This window comes from Ochlerotatus camptorhynchus, unplaced genomic scaffold (genome assembly GCF_037179485.1).
Source record: "Ochlerotatus camptorhynchus isolate MF236.1 unplaced genomic scaffold, CSIRO-AGI_Acam_v1.1 ptg000177l, whole genome shotgun sequence".
In the NCBI taxonomy this organism is placed as follows: Eukaryota; Metazoa; Arthropoda; class Insecta; order Diptera; family Culicidae; genus Ochlerotatus; species Ochlerotatus camptorhynchus.
Genome location: NW_027040667.1, coordinates 849,902 through 871,409, shown reverse-complemented (window position 1 = coordinate 871,409; position 21,508 = coordinate 849,902). Strand labels below are relative to the sequence as shown.

Genomic DNA, 21,508 nt, shown 5'->3' with positions numbered 1-21,508 from the left:
TGATCAGAGATGTCCCGGCGGCGCCGACTGGAATTGCACCCAGGCCTGCTGGGATGAGATGTAATCACGCTTACCACTACACCACCGGCGCCGTTAACAAGAATAATTAGTTATTAATTAATTAGGAAGATTATGTTCTTGTGACATGCTCTATCCAACGATCAGCAGGCAACATTGCTGTGCCTGACACGAAAAATAGGGCAACAAACTCCAGGCTACACTATAACCACAGACAAACCGACATGAATGACCATAGCAAAACAATAAAATTTCTGACCAAAGCACACTACTGACATCTGACTCCGTGTTCGTAGGAAATATTTAACTAATCCATGAACCCGCATGAAAAATTTATTAATTGGTTCGTGTCTGATCTATTCTGGATAAATTATTTTTATCTAGATCAAAAAATCCTATGGTTTTGATAGTTCGGATCACTGTACATTTAAATCAGCCGTTTACGATTTTCGGGCATAAGTTAGAATTAAGTGTCATGTTGGATTGTCGGTGCTATAACTTCAGCTTACTCACCGGGTGAGTTGATCGTACTCACTTTCGTCCGATAAATCTAGTTGTCAAAAACTGGGTAAACGAGTAATGTCAATCTGAGTAAAAGCCACTCAGTCAGCAAAATCCTGGACCTAGAAAAAATGCCAGCCATGTCGGAGGAAACATCCTAGAAAACGGGAGAATATTTTACTCAAAACCGGCGGAAATACCTTCAGGTAAGTAGGAATTGCTTAGGGAAACGGTGTTGAACCATTTTCTGCTCCGGTAGAATGAATCCGCAGCAGACAATTTTAATTTCCTTGAATAAAAATCAAATCAATAATACCCCCACAGCTGAAAATATCGCTGAGTGGATTTGAACCATTCTACGTGAGAATGTCCTTCACTCAAAAGTGAGTAAACATAAGGATACTCAATTTCGAGTAGCCGTACTTGCCGCTGAGAGGAGTACATTTTGAGTTGACCAGAATAAGCGTGTACTATGTCATAGTACTATATGCAGTGCTGCCCTGAAAGCAGTCGATTGAGTTATCGACTAGGTTAACAATTAATAACTAAATTTCTTGAAGTTCAATCAAAAAGTCGTTTTAAGCAAAATTGTACAGATAACAAGCTTTTCTGTACATGATCATGGCGAAGGCCTAGGACAATGAGTACAAAAAGTAAAAGCGCCAATGCAGTACGAGTTCGCATCCAAATGAGCAAACATTTACGAGAATGATCAGGACCTGATTAGAAATCGATTGAGGGGGTGAAGCAAAAGCGATATTTTGATCCACCTTAGTGACCAAACTGCTTTGGGGCTGTTCATATCGTTTTTGAGAGGCTTTAGACCCCTCTTCCCCTTTTTGAAATTAGTATGGACCGTATATATTTACCAGCACCCATTCCACGTTAAATGGTTTCGTGGTTTATCAACAGCCCCTTTTAATAATCTGCCTGATAACTTTGAGCAAAGCCGTCTGCTTTCATTTCACGACTAAATAGCTGATGAATTAAATTTATTGAGTATACCGATATCATACCAATATTCCACCTACACTCGATTAGGCTGTCATTTCCAATTGAAATTGATAATTACATAACCTTCCATCTATCTAAACAGCCTCGGTTCAATTACACACGCACAGGACGGAATAGATAATACGAAGTAGTAGGTACCTACGTCGATACGGCGACATTAACCCGACCCCCCCTCCATAGCCAAAAACGCTTGACTCTGAAGTGGCAATCCCTATTCCATCACGCAACGAACAGAAGGTCATCGTTCAAGTTTTCCCTCCATATTGCCAGATCGGGAAATATTAACGACAATCTTCTGCACGGATAACGGCGGTAGGTATAAAAGGTAAACGATACTGGATTAATTGCTGCGAATCATCACCTAGCGATTACAGCTCATTAGTCCACCGACCTGTATAGATAAGTAACAGGCTGATTTCCCGTCAACGATGTGAATGGTTCATCTAATTGCCTGCCTGGATGCGGTTTCCCGAAAGCAAAGTGCATTTGAATAGATATTTCCTCATATTTCCAGCTTACCGGCCGACCAGAGGACCGAGACACGCGAATCCGTGTGTATTTTGATTTACACACCTTCAGCTGTCCGCCATCGACGTCGGTCGGCGGTACAAATCTCTCACAAGCCATATAACAGTCAGCAGCCGTAAATCTCAAAATAAACAGTTCGGAGTCTGCACTTGTAGGGGAAATCCGCACCGGTAAGAAAAATATGTATGAATGAATATTGTTTCCCCTCCTCCGTTGCGATATTCTTCGAAAATAGATTCACTAAATTGGGGATGAAAATACTGCATTTGGCCTAATTGTTTTACTTTGCATCGTTACGTGTCAAACATTAACAATTCGCTCTAAATGGCCGGATGGGAAATTTTCTCGAAGAAAAATTGGTCAGTTGATAATTTTTGACTGACAGCTTGGCTTGGTTTTCTTTTTTTAAGTTGCGAGGAGTGAGGATGATGTTTGCATCTGCTAAGAAAATTCACGCCCGTACAATAAACTCAATGGTAGATGACATGATCTATCACCAGCTCGTATTAATGTTAAACAGATACAGTGCGGCATACTGCAAAAGGCCAATTTTCATAACTATAGCTCCGAAGAGTAAGTGACGGTTGAGGTACTAAAAAGTGTGGAGCATAGTGTTGTGTTGAGAATTTATGCAACGAAATAATTATAAAATAGGTCAATAAGCTCCAAGCACTTCCACCGTTGTTAATTGAGAGCTTTCTATGCGAACCAAAGCATGAATTTGTAAATGGTGTGGTAAAATATGCATAATGATGCTCTATGTCCAAGAAAGTCGAGAAAATTTCCAACCCAAAAGATTTCCTTGAAAGGACCGGGAATCGAAACCTCCGCCTCTAGCTTAATAAAGTATGTCTCCGTTAAACTTCTTTCAGTGTAGTTTTTGAACTATTTCACGAACCACTCAAACGTTTCACTTATATGACAGCTGAAGCTCTCCACTTTATTTCGTGGTACAACATGTTTACATTCTTTTTCAGTTTGGTAAAACGACGTCCAATCAAGTGGAAATACGCAAACGCATTTAGTGCGAACGGTAGCAAAATGTCGGTACACGATCTAGCAAAAAAGCAAAAACTGCCGAAGAGTACTGTGTTTAGTGTATGCAAATCGTTTGACCAGCGCTTAACTGTGGATCGGAAGGTTGGAAGCGGAACAAATCGAAAAGTATATGCTCTCAACAAATGGACCAGAAGGTGGTACAACTCGATTCAAAGTAAATCTGGACGCACGGTTCAATACACCACCGCGCCCCTGGTGGTTGAAACAAAAAACGTTTGACAGGCATTTGTTGATGTTTCATTGACGAAGAAATTGGTGAAAAGTTTTTCTCGATTGATCGACGCATTTCGAAATTACGGATCGCGGAACTTGAGAAAAGAAAATTAATTGTGCACAAACATCTAGAGAACCCTTCGTGGTCTGCCTCAAAAATAGCAAAAGTGTTAAAATTCCTAAAGTCAATGGTGAGTCTTGTAATCAAACGTTACAAGGATACTCTGAGTGTGGATAGAGCACAGCGAATCTTTCATAAAAGTGGCACTAGGGACAAAGAGCTGAGGAGAAAGGTGTTGAGGTACGTGAAAAGCAACCCAGGTGTCTCCATACGTGATTTGGCAAAGAAATGCGATTCCAACTTTTCCACCGTGCGTAACATCCTTTCAAGAGAAGGATATAAGTCTTTTTGTGTCAGTAAACATCCGAATCGCTCCCTGAAACAAAATTTAGTGGTCAAAAAGCGAGCACGATTACTATACGAACGAGTTTTGACGAAATTTGATGGCTGTATTTTAATGGCTCGGAAACTAATGATTTGGCAAGGAATCTGCAGTTTGTGGTCTTGAAACCAAGGTTTTCATCACATCTCACACAATGACGTCGAATGTTTACATTAAAGAGTGTCTGAAAAAGCGGATTTAACCCTTCATTCGGTAACACAAAACCAACGTTATGTTTTGGCCGGATCTAGCCAGCTGCCACTACTCTAAGGAGGTACTAGAATGGTATGCTGCAAACAATGTTAGTTTCGTCACCAAAGAGATTAATCCTCCGAATTGCCCTGAGTTCAGACCGATCGAAAAATATTGGGCACGAGATTGGGCAATTGTCAAGCGAAAACTTCAAGGATGCGGTAAAGAAGTGACAAACGCAAAACAAATGCGTTTAAAGTGGAATAAGCTCGCTGGTACAGTGTCTGTGCAGATCATGATGGCGTCGATCACAAGTAATGTGCGACAGTTCGTTCGAAACGGTGAAATGTAATAACTTGATATATGTATATCGTTTGAAAGCTGAATAAATACCCTTTTGTTTGATGTTTTGATCAACCGTGTATGTTGTTTAATTCTTGAGTTATCATCACTTGAATGCGTCCAAATTTACTTTGAATCGGGCCTTAGCCATTATTGAGAAACATCCAAACCTTTCAGTTCGTAATGTGGCTCGCAAAGTTGGAAAATCAAAATCATATGTACAAAAAGTGAAGCAGAGGCATGGGCTGAAGGCGTACACGGTGGATAACGTGCCCAATCGTAATGATAAGCAAAATTTCACCGCAAAAAGTCGTGCTAAGGAGCTTTTCACTCAGTTTTTGTATCACAATGAACGATGAAACATACGTGCTCGAAGACTTTCAACAGCTTCCGGGTTTGGCTTTTTATACCTCAATGCAAAGTAATACCGTTGCCGAGTGCTTTCGAAATTCCCCAAAAAGTATTTGGTTTGGCAGGCCATATGAAGTTGCATCCGGAAATCCACCTATCTACCTATTGACCCATCAACTCATGGACCGGGGACCAACGGCTTTACTTCCCTTCCGAAGAAAGACGTGATAAGAGATGTTATGCCTCAGAAAACCCCGGCGGCACCGACTGGAATGTGTAAAGAGAGATAGTAAACTATACATTCTCTTTCTAAGTAAACGATGTGCAACGGAATCATTTTTATATAAACTCAGCTCTCAGCATAATTTTTGCATGTTTTAAATAGTCTCGCAATACAAAATGAGCTTGTAAAATTTTGATATTGATTATACAAGCTCATTTTGTATTACGAGACTATTTAAAGATATTTTGTTCCAATATCACGTGTGATATTGAGAGCGTATGAGAGCGGAAAAATATCATTTGGTTGATGATTCTGCCAACACTGCTCAGTTCAATTTCTCCACCCAACCGAGGAATGTAAGGTTCTCATACAGTTTACGACATGAACAGAATCTGTAATGTAGTGGTCGTCGAAGGACTTTTTAAATAATTGAAAATTATTCTTATTAGCTAAAAATTCAAAGTTCATAAACGGCAATTCGGACATTTGACAGGACTCCTGCAATCTATAAAACCTCATGAGCATTCTAAAACAAGAGCATCATCTGCCACATGGAACTTTCACGGCCTACGTCTGAAAATGGTTTGAACCATTGTTGGAATGTTAATATGTAAGAAGCATCAGATCTCACCATATAGGTGAATAAAACAAGGTTTGCTTTTAGAATTGCTTAGAAAATTACGCATTTCAAAAACAGACGTAGTAGATATTTTCAATAGTAAAATTCATTTTCCACCATCATCAATCTCGATCAGAAGCTTCAGCTATATGATTCATGTCTATCGATCTCACAAGGTCAACTTAAGAGATTTTGTTTGTGTACAGATACACTACACGTCCTTCAAATTGGGGCACCAGCTTGGCACCTAAGTGTAAAATTTGACACTTTGGTTCGCGTTTCTACAACCAGTAAATTCCATGCGTACTGTTAAATGAAATCAAACGTTAAATATACAGAAAATCAAGCAAATTATCTACCTAATTCTGATGTACCCAATATAGAAGGGACCATCTAGTTTTTGAAAATTTCAAGAAATGCAGTGTCAGCCATTCAGAAATTTAAGGAAAATCAAATACGGAATCCTGTGTATAGTGACAACTTCAAGAGTCGATGTGCAGTGAATCGATAAAGAATTATAGTATCATCAAAAGTATACCCTGTAAACGGTGCAGTTCTACTTCAATACCGACTAATGACGCTTTCACTATAGTCTAAATTGAACAGTAATGCTATTTAAGACACTTACCACTGTCGTACGATACATTGTATCCGTTTTTACGGGTCATCTTGACTAGAAAACTAAAGACTTAACTATCACAGAATATCGACGTTTGACGTCAAGCTAGTTCGACAGCACACAATAAATATAATTCCACAATTTATTTAATTTTTCTATTTTTCTACTATCACTCAAAGCCTTATCCCGGCAAAACGGTAACAACTGCAAGCCATGTGTACACACACAACAACAACACTTTGGAAGATCGATCACAATAGGTTTCAGTAAACGGCACACTCCGTCCAGCGGAATCAGCACGTCCACTATATTCTTAGGCAACACTATCCCGCCCGCAGACGACGAATACGGTTGGTAATGCACGCGATATCAATAATTGCACCACTTTCGGAATAACTTTTTCTCCTCGGCGAGGATAATGATACTAGGATATGTCGTTGTCGCACACGTTCCATAGCGCGTCTCGATATCGACTGGCGTTGACCATTGGTGGATAATGGATGATAAACGCGTTCTAGCCTGTGGCTTCCACTTTCTTCGCCTTGACAAAAATTTCAAGAACCTATCTGGAGCTGGTGTCCCCCAACAAATCGTGACGATCGCCACCGGACGACTAACTTTTGGCAAGTTGGGCTTGGTTACCTGAACCAACCCTTGCTCAGCTCCGTCGTAGTCGGTGACGGTGACGGTGGTGGTGACGATGGAGGCGGCGCCATGTGATACCATAATGTGCACAAAGAAGCGGTTGGAGGTGCTGAACGGCGGCCCAACACTCTCCACCATTTTCATCGCAACGTGGTCGATGCGCGCGCGGGAGGTCAAGAGCACGAGGTGCTCTCCGCCCGATAAACAGCACGGAAGATTTGCAAATTTTTCTTGTAAACACTGAAAAGTAGGGTTTCGACATCGTTCATTGGTAGTATTGGAAACGCCCGCGATATAGCTACAGTGCCGTAGTGAGGGGGTGGTAGCTACAGCTATAGAATACAGCATTCGAAGCATAGACCGTTCATCGTATGACTACGGAAGGCAGCCACCAATGCAAACAAACAGGACTATAAGCTATCGATTTTTCTTATAACCGTTTTGCTATTTTGCCATTGGTATTGAAATAATGTACCTTTCATCCAGAACCAATACTCCTGCTATATGTACAGTTATCTATTCTGTAATAGAATAACCCGCAAAGGAATATACACAGCGACAAGTTCAGGAATACAGACGAGTGCTGTTCGCATGGATAGGCATCAAAGGAAGAAAACAAAATCATACACAAATTAGATTATGAGATAATGGTCAGTACCTACCCTGCACACATACGTGCACATACGTGTGCCGTGTGCCTGTCAACTGCTGTTTTGTCTTTCGTCACCACAGGGATGGCAATTGGTCACGTTCCCGTCACATTGATCGATTTGGTTGAATACCGATATAAATCAAAACTCGTTTTTCATGGAAACAGTCATGCTTTATGCCTCATGTCTGCTATCTATAACTAGTAATATCCTACCTTAATTAGAATGCGCCGGAAAACATGCGAAAATACGCGGAAAATGTGCGTCGCCACGGGTGATAATTGATTTAAGCACAATCAAACTGGTAACCGAGATGCATAGCATATTCAAAAGAAGTTGACGCGGAAGTAATCTATACTACACCTACACCCAACTGAGAAATGTAAGATTCTATTACAGATTTGCATGAAAACTACATGAACAGATTCTGTAATGTGGTCGCCGGAAGTTTTTTTTTATAATTTTGAAATTTGTACTAATTTTTGAACAAAGTTTGTTTCTCCAAACGTCTACAAAATCATCTCGTGAAGGTTTTATACAAAAATATGCATTCTGGAAAAACTTGCTTTTACGCTGCAGTCCATTGTCACATTTGATGTAAGAATGATATGAAGAGGATGTAATAAATCCAACCTTACATTGGATGTTTTGTGTGTACCTAAAGCTTGGTCCAGTTAGAATCTGAACACAGAATTTATTTTATAGCAACGCCCCTAGTGGTTGATTCTGGAATGATTTGACGGCAGTTTGTTTGAAAGAGCTCCTCTTGCAGTGCTGAAAGGTTTAGCACAATTCGTGCTTATTAAAAAACGTTAAGCCAGATAGAAGAAGAGAAGAATACTCGATTCATGTTTGAATAGGTTCTATGTCCATTTGTCAATCAAACAATCGATTAACTTGATTCGGTTTCTAAAGTGACCAGTGCGGTTTTATTTCGCGATAATGTGTACAATATTTAATTTAAACTTTGAACTTTTGATTGTATGCATCAATATTACAAATTCATTGCTCAGTTCGCGTTAGAAAACGAATCAAGTAAATCGATTTTTTGATCGACAACTGGACCTATCCAATAGGGATTCACAAATATTCATTTTGCACAATATCGTCGAAAATCCGACGTGGTCAACTTCAAGATATTTCTTATAAAGGTTTTCTAGATCGTGTAAGCGGAATGTTCGGCTATTTTGAATTTCTGCTTGTTCCTAAGCGATTTGTTTACTCACATTTCTTGGAAATCAATGAAATCCCTATTTTCGAGGTGCTTTCTTCATTCAAAATTTACGGTAACACTTGACTTTCAATATGATTGTTCTTTTCCGCATGAATTGCATTAATTTCCCTTCAATTCATTAAAAAATCTCGTGTGAAACTTTTACCACGTGGTAATGTTTGTAAACAAATCGCTTAGCCCAACGAGGTCCACGAATTATTCAGCCCTCGTAGCTATCAGTTCTATCGGTCGTCTCATCTTCAAACTGGCAAGCTATTACACCAAGGAAGGTCAGCTCCAACCATTTGACGTAGATATGCACGCCCGTCGAAAGTAGTCACTCTGAGTAACTTTCGACGGGCTTGTGCAGTTGATGCCGCAAATACTTAGATTTCTTAGATTTTCGCTACAAAGAAGACAATGGATTGGAAGGAAAAACGCATTCTACCGTTTATTAACCCACACAAAGGAACCTGCACGACCAATAAGATCAATCCAAATTTGAGTTCATTTTACTCATAATCGCAAAAAGTGCATCAACTCAGCGACGAGTAAATTTGTCTCATGTTTTCTTGTGGAAAACCTCAAAAATCTGCCAGAAAATGAGTAAATTGACAGAAATTTTACTCACATTATGAGAAGTACCAAAGGACTGAGAGAATCCAATCTTTACTATTCTCATGTTTGGGATTTTTTCCTAGAAAAACCTGGAAAAACATGAGGCAAATTCACTTATCACTGAGTTCCCTACGCTTTTGCGATTTACTGAACAATTTGGGTTGATTTTATTGGCCGTGTTTGAAGCTTTGGAGCAGTTCCACGCCAAATGACGAATCGATCTGATGTGACCTCCGATTTGCATGAAGCTTTGCGTAATTGTTAGTTATGGTGAATCATTCACATTTTTGCTGAAATTCTGCCATTTTGTATCTCGCAAAAAAACTTCAAAATGGCGCATTCTTGATTTTTCAACGAATCATAACTCGGAAACGTCACTTCCAATAGAAATGACGTCTGGGATAAAGTAGTAAGAAAACAAATAATTTCCATTAAAAAATGCAGGGTTGAATTTTTTAATTAATGTTGGGTAAGAAATTAAAAAAAAAATAGCACCTCAATAGATTTTTTTTTAAACATTTTTCATTAAAAAAGCATACAAAAAAAGCTACCTTTTGTGAAAATTTGGACACTTAATAATTAACACAAATCTTAAAAAAACATAGTTTTGAATTTTTTGTATAAATAATTGTTTGGATAATTTTGCAAAAAAAAAAACGTTTTCAAGACTTCCAAAATCATTTTCCATGTAAAATTTCACAAAACAAAAATGTACATAAAAAGTTTAAAAATGTCATAAATTTCCAAGAGTCCAACTTGAAATTTTCACAAAAAAGCAGAGCTCGTCATAAACTTTCAAATGAAAAATATGGATAAAATATTGAAGAGGGTAATTTTTTTTAATATTTATTCAAACTCCTTTTTTGATTTTTTACCTAAAATTGCTAGCTTTTCTTTACCATATTGAAGAATCAAAATGACGATTGACTCACAGATGGCGAGTGGGTAAAAATGGTAATGACGTTTTGATATCTGTCAAATTGCATGACATTTTTTTAGTATATCATCATTTTTGAAATTGTGGATCTTAAAACTAGGTGTCGCATGACCAGTTGTGGCTTTGCTTTGATTTGATTGCATTCTCTTAGACATCATTTCGATTGAAAGTGACGTTATTTAGTTATGATTTGTTGAAAAATCTCGAGTTTTTTTTATAAAAAATCATAACTTTTTTGTCCATCATTTCTTCATCTTGAACTATCAGTTCGCGTTTGGCTTTCAACGTTAGCAGTTCAGCTCGTGCCGTGTTCTGTGAGTGCATTTTTTCTTCCCTTTGTTTGTGCGTGCTGGCGTTCCGCATTCCGGACGAATGTTGTCATCGTCGTGTTTGTGCGTTGAGGTTGTGTTTCAGAAATGCAATCGAAGTGTGCCGTGGCCGTTGTTAGACGCGTGGGTTTTCGGTCGCTGGAGATTTTGGTTCTGATTTCGGCGTTGGTCGCGAGTGATTGGTGATGGAAAGTGGATGCAGTCCTTTCTTCCTTTGCTGAGATCCCTCTAGTTGGAGCAGCTAGAGTGTATTTCGTGGTTGATGGGGTTTGCGCTGCTGTGTGAGAACCGAAAGGCGAGAGTGCTGTTTTTAACACCGGTTGAAGAAGTAGCGGCAGCATAACTATTGGAGCTCTTCGAAATCATCGTGATGTCATGGATTCCTTTGCAACATATCGGGTGAGATCTTTTCTTTATTTTTCTCGTAATCCCATTTTATTGTTAGTTATGTTAGTTATACATCACACTTTACACTTTACATTTACCTCCTTACATTATTAGTAATTGGAGATAAAATATATATTTGCTTAATATAACCTTGAAATTTCAGTGTTACATCCACTTGATATTGTGAGCTGAAGAAACATAGAGCTGCATCTTATTATATGTAAAATAATTATTATTTTCATTGCAGAATATCAACTATTTCAACTATAGATAAATTTATATTCATTATTTCATATTTAATGTTCTGATATATTTCATTTCTCTATGACATATATTTTCATTATATAAATAAATACTGGGTTGGGAGGGAGCATCAGAGTATCATTTGACCTGGAACTGGACGATTGGAGTGGTATGATAACCGGAGTCTAGGAGGGAATAAACAGTAACACTCTCATTTTCTATATCCTACCGATTCGATTGTGGTGGTGTAAATTCTACTTCAACAGTTTCAGTGAGATTGACGCGCCCTTCTTTACAAACCATCCTGTAGAAAGCTTACTAAGTATTGCGAATTGTGTTATCCGATTTTTTGGATCGTATCGTTGGAAGGAGATTCTTAAATTCCCGTGGATTTCGCGTAAGTGTCTCTGCTTACGGGTCCGCACCTCCGTTTTTGGCCCTTCTTACAGCGATATTGTGAATTCAGATCGGTAGCTCAAATTGATCTTCCTATTAAGTTGAGCTGCATACAAGACAAGATCTTTGAAGGGATGGTGGCTACCTTACATATATACATACATCATTTCTCCATCTTGAACTATAGTGCAATAGATGGCATTTTTGTCCCCTAAAACATATCAACAAATAAAAAATACAAAAAATCCTTTTTTGAAAAATGGTTTTAAGATTTTATTTGAAATTAAAAAAAAAAGTTGGGTATTTTACTGCATATTTTTTTCAAATAGTCTCATCCATTATCTGTAATATTTCGGAATACACCAAACCGATCGGGCAAACATGTGGGCCATTTTCAAAAATAAGGCTGGATTCAAATTGGCGATATGAAAATGCAAAATGGCATAGTCGGTCATAAGGAACGTTTCTGCAAATTTTGCTCTATATTAGATAATTTTTCATTATTTTTATTCACTTCAGGCGTCCTGAGATTTTCCGGAAAACATAATTTGTATTTCCCAATTCCCAGGATGGGGAGAAAAACTACCGGGTGATAGAAGCTACAAATGGAACCTTCTGCCACAGACAAACCGACGTGCCACTTCATTGTGTATCTTCGTTCACGCATTTAACGGTTGATTTGAATATTATCAGTTCCGCGAACTACTCGCCGCAGCGCTGGCATCGAATCACTTTGACGTTTCTATACATTCTATAGAACTTTTGTGCAATATAGTTAGCGAGGAAGCTTATTTTCCGCGAGAAGCCCAAGAGATGTCGTTACTGAGGTCCTATGTTTTGAGATACTATGTTTTCAAGAAAAACTTTTTCAAAGAGTTACGTCTGTTTGTCTGTGCATCTACTAGATAAGCAATGTATAGAGACCATATAATTGAGATGACATTTCAAGGTACAAAATTTTAAACTTTAATCGTCGCGTATAAAACCTTTTTTTTTTCTTCATTTGTTTTCCGTCGATCTTGTTTCCGTACAGAGTACCAATGCTACCGACGCTAGGGAGGCAACTCCCACACCTGGACCCTACCTATCGACCCATCAACTCATAGACCTGGGACCAAAAAAAATCTCGTGCTTCTATACGTTCGCCCGACCAATCAGGCGCTGGTTCGCGTTTGACAGAAAATTGGTTCATAAAATTCGCCCTATTGTTTCCTCTTCCTCTTAGGATTAGATTAGGATGGTTAAGCCATGCTATCAGTCTAGTGGTGAAATCAAAACTGACAGCATACATTGATCCATTAAACCTGAATCCAATGACATAGGCTTGTTGGTCTACCTCAGTAGAACAACTTTGTCGAGAACAGTATAGCTATATTGAAACAAATGAGATAATCTACCACAGCCCCCCAAGCTGTGGGTATTCGCGGTTCCTTATTCACGCCCCCGTTATCCCGGCAATAAGGATTCCTGACTGTACAATGTTTTTATCGTATGCGGATCGTGAAAGTTATAGCATTATAACGTTATATATGAAATCAAGCATGTTGTTAGCTCTGTTAATAATTGTGTTATAATGATCGATGAAAGTAAGATTTGAGTCTAAGATAACGCCTAGATCCCTGACTCTATAACATTTTTCTACGTTCTGGTTTCCTAAAGGAAATAAGGGCGTAACAGCTTTTGTAAACAATGACTTCTCTCGATGATTTGTAGGAGTTCAAGGCACGGTCACGCAAACCAACATTACCGTCGGGTTGAGGAAGACTTACCTTACCTGATGGTGGTGTTGATTTGCGTGGGCGAGCTTTGACTTTCAAGACATCATCGAAAGAAACCATTATTTACAAAAGCTGTTACGCCCTAATTCCAGCTCTATCTTAGAATAATCTACAGAATATATAGTAAAAAATAACGCCAGGTCAAGCGTTAACTATCACAAATTTACACGAGTTTATCGAATGGCGAAATAAAAGTTATTGAATATAGAAAAACTAATTCTTCTTCTTCTTCTTCACATTTCAAGCTTATTGCTTATCGTCGAGGCCTCAAATAAAGAAAAAGTTATAACCTCTTATTAAGATATGACATTAAGCATTGGAAACCTGAACCACAATGGGTTTTTAATTTCATACGTGTAAAAGTTAAATCACCACATTTTCTCGCGAAAACAAACGAACTACAGACAGACTTCACTTCTTCATTAATTTCTTTTTGTGAATGGTTCACAAATAGCATCCATCGCGCCCCTGTGACGTAGATATGTCACGGTAAGATTTTTTTATTCGCGAATCATTCACGGCGCATTCGTAAAAAGACCAAATTATACTACGTGTAGACATGTCTGAACAGCCAACGAGAAGAGAAATATGCTCGAGTGGTCAAAGAGGGGTCACGTATTGTGTCGCAAAAATCACAACCGAAATGTGCTAGCCAATTTTTTCACTTTCTCTATAGGGTAATTGTACAGTGCAATGCCTTGAAAAGCTGTACTAATTATGATGTGTTCTATAGAGATCTCCAAGCGCAATCTCACGAACACTAAAATCCAACATCCATACGTAAAAACGAAGAAGAAGAAGAAACAAAAAGGTATCGCGATATCACAACTACTTAAAAAGGTAGCGCGCGGTCTCACGCACACTTTTGTGCATCTGGAGAACTCTATGGCACAATGGATTCCTTAACATCTCATAATTGAGACAGTTTATAAATGCAACCATAACTGGTACACTTACCCTAGCCGAGTAATCTGTTTCGGTATAATGTTTCCACCTCTCAAGTCGGTACCCGAGTGTGTGACAGGAGCTAATTTATGAAAACATTTTGTCTACTTAGTCAGCGGGTTAACGAAAAAACTGAATGATGTTCGACGGGGGGAAACGAATCGAGTGGGCAATCAATTTGGTTTGTAGAAAGAAGAACACATTTGATCTTTCTCACGCGCCATTGTTAAGTGTCCCTCTGTTACCGGGTGGCCTCTAGAAACAAGCCGGTTTGACCACAATGATACGAAGCCGAGGTTGTAACGTTACACAGCGTAGGAACGCGTGGTGTGTCCGCCATGCCTATATGAATACGGTTTAAGTCCACGCGAGTGATTGTGTAAAACGGTGGAATTTTCCACGATATCATGCTGCATCGACTGAAACCTTACGCGGTGAAGGGACCCGGAGGAGACGCCTAAGCTTGTTAGAAGTGGATTGACAAACAAATAAACCTTAAGTAGGTACGTCAATAAATGGGTGTTCCGTAGCATGAACCGGAAAGAATTTCCTCCTCGTGGGTGGTGGTGGAGGGTGTCACTTGGTACTATTCAGGTATTGCTTTGCTATACAATTAGCGATGGTGTACCATCCGTCTCCACGAGATGTCTTCGAGCGATGGATTTGTTTTATGGATCCTAGTACAAGATATCTGCCGCTTTTTCAAGCATTATTTCAAGTATACTGTCTGTGTACGTGTAGACTAGATTAGACTAGACAAAAACAAGATTTCTATTGCTATATTGTATTTGTATTAACCTAATCGGTTTCCAAAGCGTGTGCTAGGATGCTGATTAAAATACAGCAATCCCCCGACGAGTGCGGTTGAAAATAAATAAAATCTACACGCAAAAGAAACATGCACGCACCGTGCAACACGACATTATTTCGTAATGGATCGTAGCTAACAGTAAAAATACATGGAGGCAAATTTACAATAAATTGACGTCTAAATATTTCAACCTTATATCAAAGTTTAGGCTAGTTTGAGAAAAGTGCATATTTTTAAGGTGAAAAAGAAACAGTGAGTAATTAAACATTTCAAAAATGGTCTTCAGATTGGAAAAATCTCTCGCCGTTTTGTGCGAAATAATAAAAGGAAAACATCGACGAGAGCTTTTTGCAATCTAAAATTATGTCTCGAAGAAAACCATTTTTGAAACTTTTATTTACTCACTAGGACACTTTCACCTTAAGTGGTAGCAACGGTAAGTCACACTTAAGTAGTCGATCTACAGAACAGATATCGCATGAACAAAGTCAATTTTTAAAATTTTTGATCACAGTGCGAAAATATTACTGTGTATGTACTTATATTTAGCGCAGATGGTCTAAACAAGGTGTGAAATTCGTAAGTACACGCAGTTCGAAAAAGTAGTGTAAATTTCTGTTAAATATTATGCACATAAATGGAACGTCACATATCATACAAGTTTACATTATAAATCGTGTAAAGTTCTGATACAATTAACGAATAGTTGCAAATGTTGCCCATCTTTATAAACAACATTGCCTACAAGCAGGCTTGCTTCCTCACACTTGTTATAAAAAAATGATTTTCGAAATTTTAAAATTATTAGATATTATAGTGATATTTTATACTTGCTAGATACAAGAAAAGGTTTCGCTTCCAGATAGTCACAATCAGCGACTTTGCGACTCGCGAGCGCCCAACTAACATTTTTTGCTTTATAAGCCAACTTTTCCAGCGTTATGCTGTAAAGTAGCTGAAAAACAGCTGCAGATACAGCTACAAGCAGAAGCTAGCAAAATAGTTTTGGAGAGCTTTACTCAACTTTTTCACAACCATTATTTTATTTGTCAGTCGCACTGAATAACAACAGCCAATAAACGCTAATGTCACTTTTACACAAGCTAATCAACATTCAACTTGTAGCTGCAAAACAAAGCTAATAAAGTGAAAATGTTACTAATTTGATGACTTCTACACAGCCAACCACTCTTGCTGAATAACCTAAACATCAAAAGTGTTTTTTCAACAACTAAACAACCTGTACTCAGCCAATAAACTGTGTTAGCGCTACTTTGGAAGCATTTTTATAGTCAGCTAAGTTTATTTTTAGACGTGTGCAGTTTTACAGCTTTTACTCTGCTCCTTTACAAAGCTGAAGTAACTAGTTGAGAAAAGTGATTCATGTGCACTATTATAAAGCCTCTACTCAGCGATTGTGTTGTAGAAGGTAATATTGATTTTTTACATCAGTTCAAAGTGTTGGTAGTGTCGAAGTTTGCCAATGTCTTGAGTTCGATTCCAGGTTCCGGTGCACGGTAAATAATTTGATGCTTTGCTTGTAACTAATTTCTATTGATTTTTTCAATAGCAAAATAAACTCAGTAAATTCCTTCATAAAAAATAGCGTAAACAACATTTAACCTGGCTTCAAGAGAAAACTGTGTAGTGATTATTGGATAACCGAGATATATTGTTGAATAAGCGCCTTTCAAGTTCACACACAGCAGGATAACAGCTGTATAGAAGCGTTAGTGGATATGCAATAAGAGCTTGTCCCAGCCGTCCCAACAGCCATAAAGTAGCTGACTAAATTCGCCAGATTTGCTTGTATAGAGGTTGAGTAAAGGTTTCCTCATATCGTATAACGTTTGAATACAGCTTGAGGCTGTATAAATGAAATGTGTAAAGCGTTTACATTGTGAAAATTGTTAGTTGGGCGCTCACGAATCATAAAATCGCTGATTGTGACACTCTGAAAACGAAATTTACAAATTGCATGTATCAAACACATACTTTACAACCTATTCTTTCAACTGACAAGTACAACAGGTTCTAATAGCATCTAATGATTTCATTTCATTCAGAAAAACATTTTTTTAATAGCAAGTGAGTGGATCCACTTTTTGATAAATCGAAATTCTATCCGCCAGACTATGAATTTAGCGACTATAGTTAAACGCTGAAATATCAGAGTTGGTTGCTATCTAAAATGAAGCTTTAGTGTGATAATTTAATAGCTAAAGCTTCATGTTCATTTATCACACTAAAGCTTCCAATCAACTCTGAAAATCATAAACGTAACGTCGTTCACGTATGAAGTAACTACAAACCACGTTGAATGTGGAAATATTGTCAAAACTACAAGTTGTGCAGCCATGGTAAAGGGTGCTACGATCGAAATTTGGTTGACTTAAACTTGACAGATGTCTTGTAATCAAGCATTTAAAAAACCTTACCATCCCTCATTTCGTAGGTGTGTGCGTGCAGCATGATGCCTCTATTTTGATTTTGACATTTGCTCTTCAGTTATCAAAATGGCGTCCAACTATTAACTAACTAACTAACTACTCGCACGCCGAGTTAGTGAAATCGTTTAAAGTGGCCAAATCAAAGAAAGGGGAAAGGTGGCAGACATTTTGAAGCATATAGAAAGTTCAAGTCCGCTAAGAAATATCTGGTTTGGCAGGCTATCTGTACCTGTGGCTTGAAAAGCGACATTTTTATTGCAACCAGGACCTTCAAACAGGAAATTTACGTAAACGAGTGTCTGGAAAAACGTCTGCTGCTTTCTTGAAGTAATACGATTGTTCCGTGCTGTTTTGGCCGGATTTGGCATCCTGCCAATACGGGAAAAACGACATGGAGTGGTATGCCGCTAACAATGTGCAGGTGGTACCCAAGAACAAGAACCCTCTCAACACGTCAGAAATCGAAAAACATTTGGCCATCGTCAAGCGGAACCTGAAGAAGAACCAAAAACTGTTGGAAGCGAGAAGCAGTTTAAGGCAAACTGGCGTTCTGTGGCGAACAAAGTGAGCGAGATGGCTGTACAATATTTAATGGAAGGAGGTAAATGAAAGGCTCGGCAACTCAAATTCGGTCAACCGGAAGCTTAGCTGAATATTTGTTTTCTGTACTTTATACTAATTGAACTTGAAGAAGGAAAATAATTTAATTTTTAAATTAAAAAATAAATATCGATTTAAACGCATCCTTGTTAGACCAAATGTTGATTGTAACAGCCTTTATGTTCGCACGTAAGTTGAATTTAATTGTCCCCTAATTTGCAGTGAGGGTAGTTTTGTTGTAAAAAAAATATCTGTGTAGAAGTTAGGTATGTTCCTTGTATAATTGTGGAGGTATCTCCATAGTGGTATAGTTACCGACTTCTATGTATTTTCAACGGCCATTGTATACAATCTGTATACATCTAAATTCTTAGCAGGCAAGAATATGCCAAAACATCGTACGCTTAACACCCTCAATGGATTATCGTAAGTTGTTAGTTTTCATCTCACAACTACTGACAGCATGACACCCCCCTTCCTAGGGGGAAAAAGTGATTTAAAAAATATGAAGATTTCAACATTTTTGCAAAAATAAATATTAAAAAATAATTTTTTTAATATCTACATTTTGCAGTTTTATGCAAACAAAATCGCCGTAACTTTTTTTTTACTAGCGACATCTGTTGCGAAAATCAACCATGCTGGTAATCCATTGAAAAATTCTATCATCATCTGCTCGTCTTGTTAACATTGTTCGGGTATTGTCAATCGGGGTAATGCAGTACACATATTATAAAGAGTTTTTTTATAACTGTTCAGCTTTCACTAATTAATTAATTTATCTTTATTAGGGAGGCTTTCAGCCTGGGGCTGGTTCGCCTCCAATTCAGCTTTAACTAGTACATTCAATCAAAGTGTATGTTACTTCATACGTGAAGTATTCGAGCACAGAGTATGGAGAAAATGCTATACTAATATCAACATGAAGCTTTATTGCGATAATATATTAGCTACAGAAAGTTTAACAGAGGATAGATTCATAGTTCCGTTAGAGTGCGGCAGTTTGAAAAATGAATAATAGTTGAAATTGAGCGCATGGCTATTCCCAAACAACACACATGCTCCATATTGTGTTACTGGGGTTGATGCGACAATGCTAATCAAATGCGCACTCCTTTGCCTAACTAACTTGATGGGTGAGGGGAGTTGTGGTAGTTCTTCCTTACGACATTACCTTTTTTTACAGATATTATATGAACACAGCAACGTAGAAAAAATTTGAGCAATCGATCTAAAATACTAAAAAGTAATTTATTTCTCCTAAAGTTTACCATTTCTTTAAAACATGAGCAGTTCTTGGTAGATGAAAGCAATTTAACGATCGATCTGAAACTGAAAAGTTATTAAATTTTCTTGGAGCAGGCTCCTTTTTTATATCATGATCTGTTTTGAACCCTTCTTAACAACATGAGTTATTCTTTGAGAGATACAATAGTTCGAACAATTCATCTGAGATGCACAACCCAAGTAGTATTTCTTGTTTTATTGCACTCTATTAGTGGTTTTGAGATCAATTTTATAAAACCATCAATAAAATTAATAGCTCCAGCACAACCTTTTAATAACCGCTACAAGATCGTCTTGCAGCTTAGTGGACCACTCTTGATAATGTTTATAAAGCATGTTTGAGAATCACAATAAGGCTCTCTTAAAACCTTTTGTAATAAAGCCCCATACTCTACAAAAGGTTCTCATAGCCTCTTTAAGAGTAATATTGTATTCAAGCAGTTTTATTACGCTTTGGTGAAAATCAGTTATAAATCCAATTTAATTTGTATTGGCTTCAAAGCAACCGCCATAAATTAGCTTGTTGTTGTTCTGTTCTGCTGAAACTTTTTTTTAATCCATATAGAAATCTTTAGCTGTAAAAATAGGTTTGAGTGTTGGTGTCAAGATCACCATGCAATCAATTTTGTTTCATGGCGACATTAGTGAAAATCCTAGAGAAAATTTATGACTTTTTAGAAGTTCCAAAACATATGCGCTTGAAATTTTATCGTGTATATTGGGATAATATGAGCGATAAATAAATGCGCCTACAAAATAATTCAAGTTAACAAAAAAGATTGTTTCAGAAATCAAATGAATTTGATGGATCATCTTAATTTTACAGAAAATAGGTCTCAATAAATAAATTCATACCAATGCACACTGGAAATCATTTCGGATCTCTAATTTTGCCATTATTTTATTGAAATTTCTTGGATTTTATTCGAAGGCTAATGGCATTTTCATAATGACAATATGGCGACAGAGGACAGCAGGGAAGAAAAACACCAAGCGCAATGCTTACATTGCACACTGGGTCAGGAATGCAACCTAATTAATAACTCCGAAACGAAACATTTCCGCGACTTGGTGTCTTGGGTAAAATTTCTCATCATAATATGGACCATCTATTGACATGAACAAATAGTTCAAAACACTTCCGCAAAGATGGCGCCACAATATAACTTCTTTCTCTGATGTTTTGGAGACTTGATGTCTTCGGTAAAGTTGTTTATCTTGACAAAATAAACAGCTCTTTCAAAGACGTAAGATTTCCACAGTCTACTGGTTCCAAGTTATATGGAGTTAAAGAAAAAAATGTCGAAAATATGGGTTTTTCTTTTTGTTTCGGTTTTTTTTTTTGCTTACAACCATATAATGTTATACCTTTCTCTTATGCAAATGCATTAAATAAATAGCTTTTGTGAAGAAACATACTAGATTAAGCTTCAAATTTCAAAGATATGGTTGAAAAAATCATCAGAGAGTTCTGATGAGAATGCCTAGAGAATAGTAGCAGTCGTTTCGAGTAGAATTCTAAGACTCAGAACTTCTGAGATTCCATGGGGGTTCTCAGATCACGGTCATTGGTGCGTTTTTGGATACCAGAATTCTAAAGAGAATACCAACAGAAAATTCTAACGGAATTATGAGAAAATGATGAGAAAAATTTAAAGAGAAGTTTGGAAATAATTCAGAAGATAATATAAAAAAAAAATCTATTGATAACTTCAAAAACTTCAAAGTCATCCTGCTGACAAGAATTACAAACAAATTATGATTGGAAATCAAAGGTAATCTGCATCTGAGGATAATTGAAAGGGAACATGAGGAAGATTCCAAGGGAATTTATGCAAAAAAAAGTATTTATTAATATCAAAGAACATCTGGAAGCATTTCCAGGTAATTTTGAGGAGAATCCCGATGAAATGTCGAAAGAATGCTTAAGGAATGCTAAAAATAATTACTCGAAAAATTTCAAGAGATTCTCAATGAATATTTGGGAGCTCAAGGACACTTTGTGAAAAATTTCAAGCAAATTGTTTAAGAATGCTTTGGGTACAGAATTTTTAATTTACTACATTGCCGCTAAATAAATAAATACCTATAAAAAGG

The 21,508-nt window shown here is 37.6% G+C and overlaps 1 protein-coding gene across 3 annotated transcripts in view; it reads right to left on the bottom strand.

Moving 5' to 3' along the window:
• The window catches only part of LOC135701819 (influenza virus NS1A-binding protein homolog), a 102,292-nt gene that overhangs the window by 29,783 nt on the left and 51,001 nt on the right, over window positions 1-21,508 (bottom strand). Inside the window, exon 1 of one of the 3 annotated variants that reach the window (XM_065222747.1) lies at window positions 6,132-6,706. The exons of the other annotated variants lie outside the window; for them this stretch is intronic. Coding sequence (XP_065078819.1) covers window positions 6,132-6,171 — 40 coding nt within the window. The 5' untranslated portion in view covers window positions 6,172-6,706. Of the gene's footprint in view, window positions 1-6,131; window positions 6,707-21,508 lie in introns of those variants that run through there. 3 annotated transcript variants of the gene reach the window in all.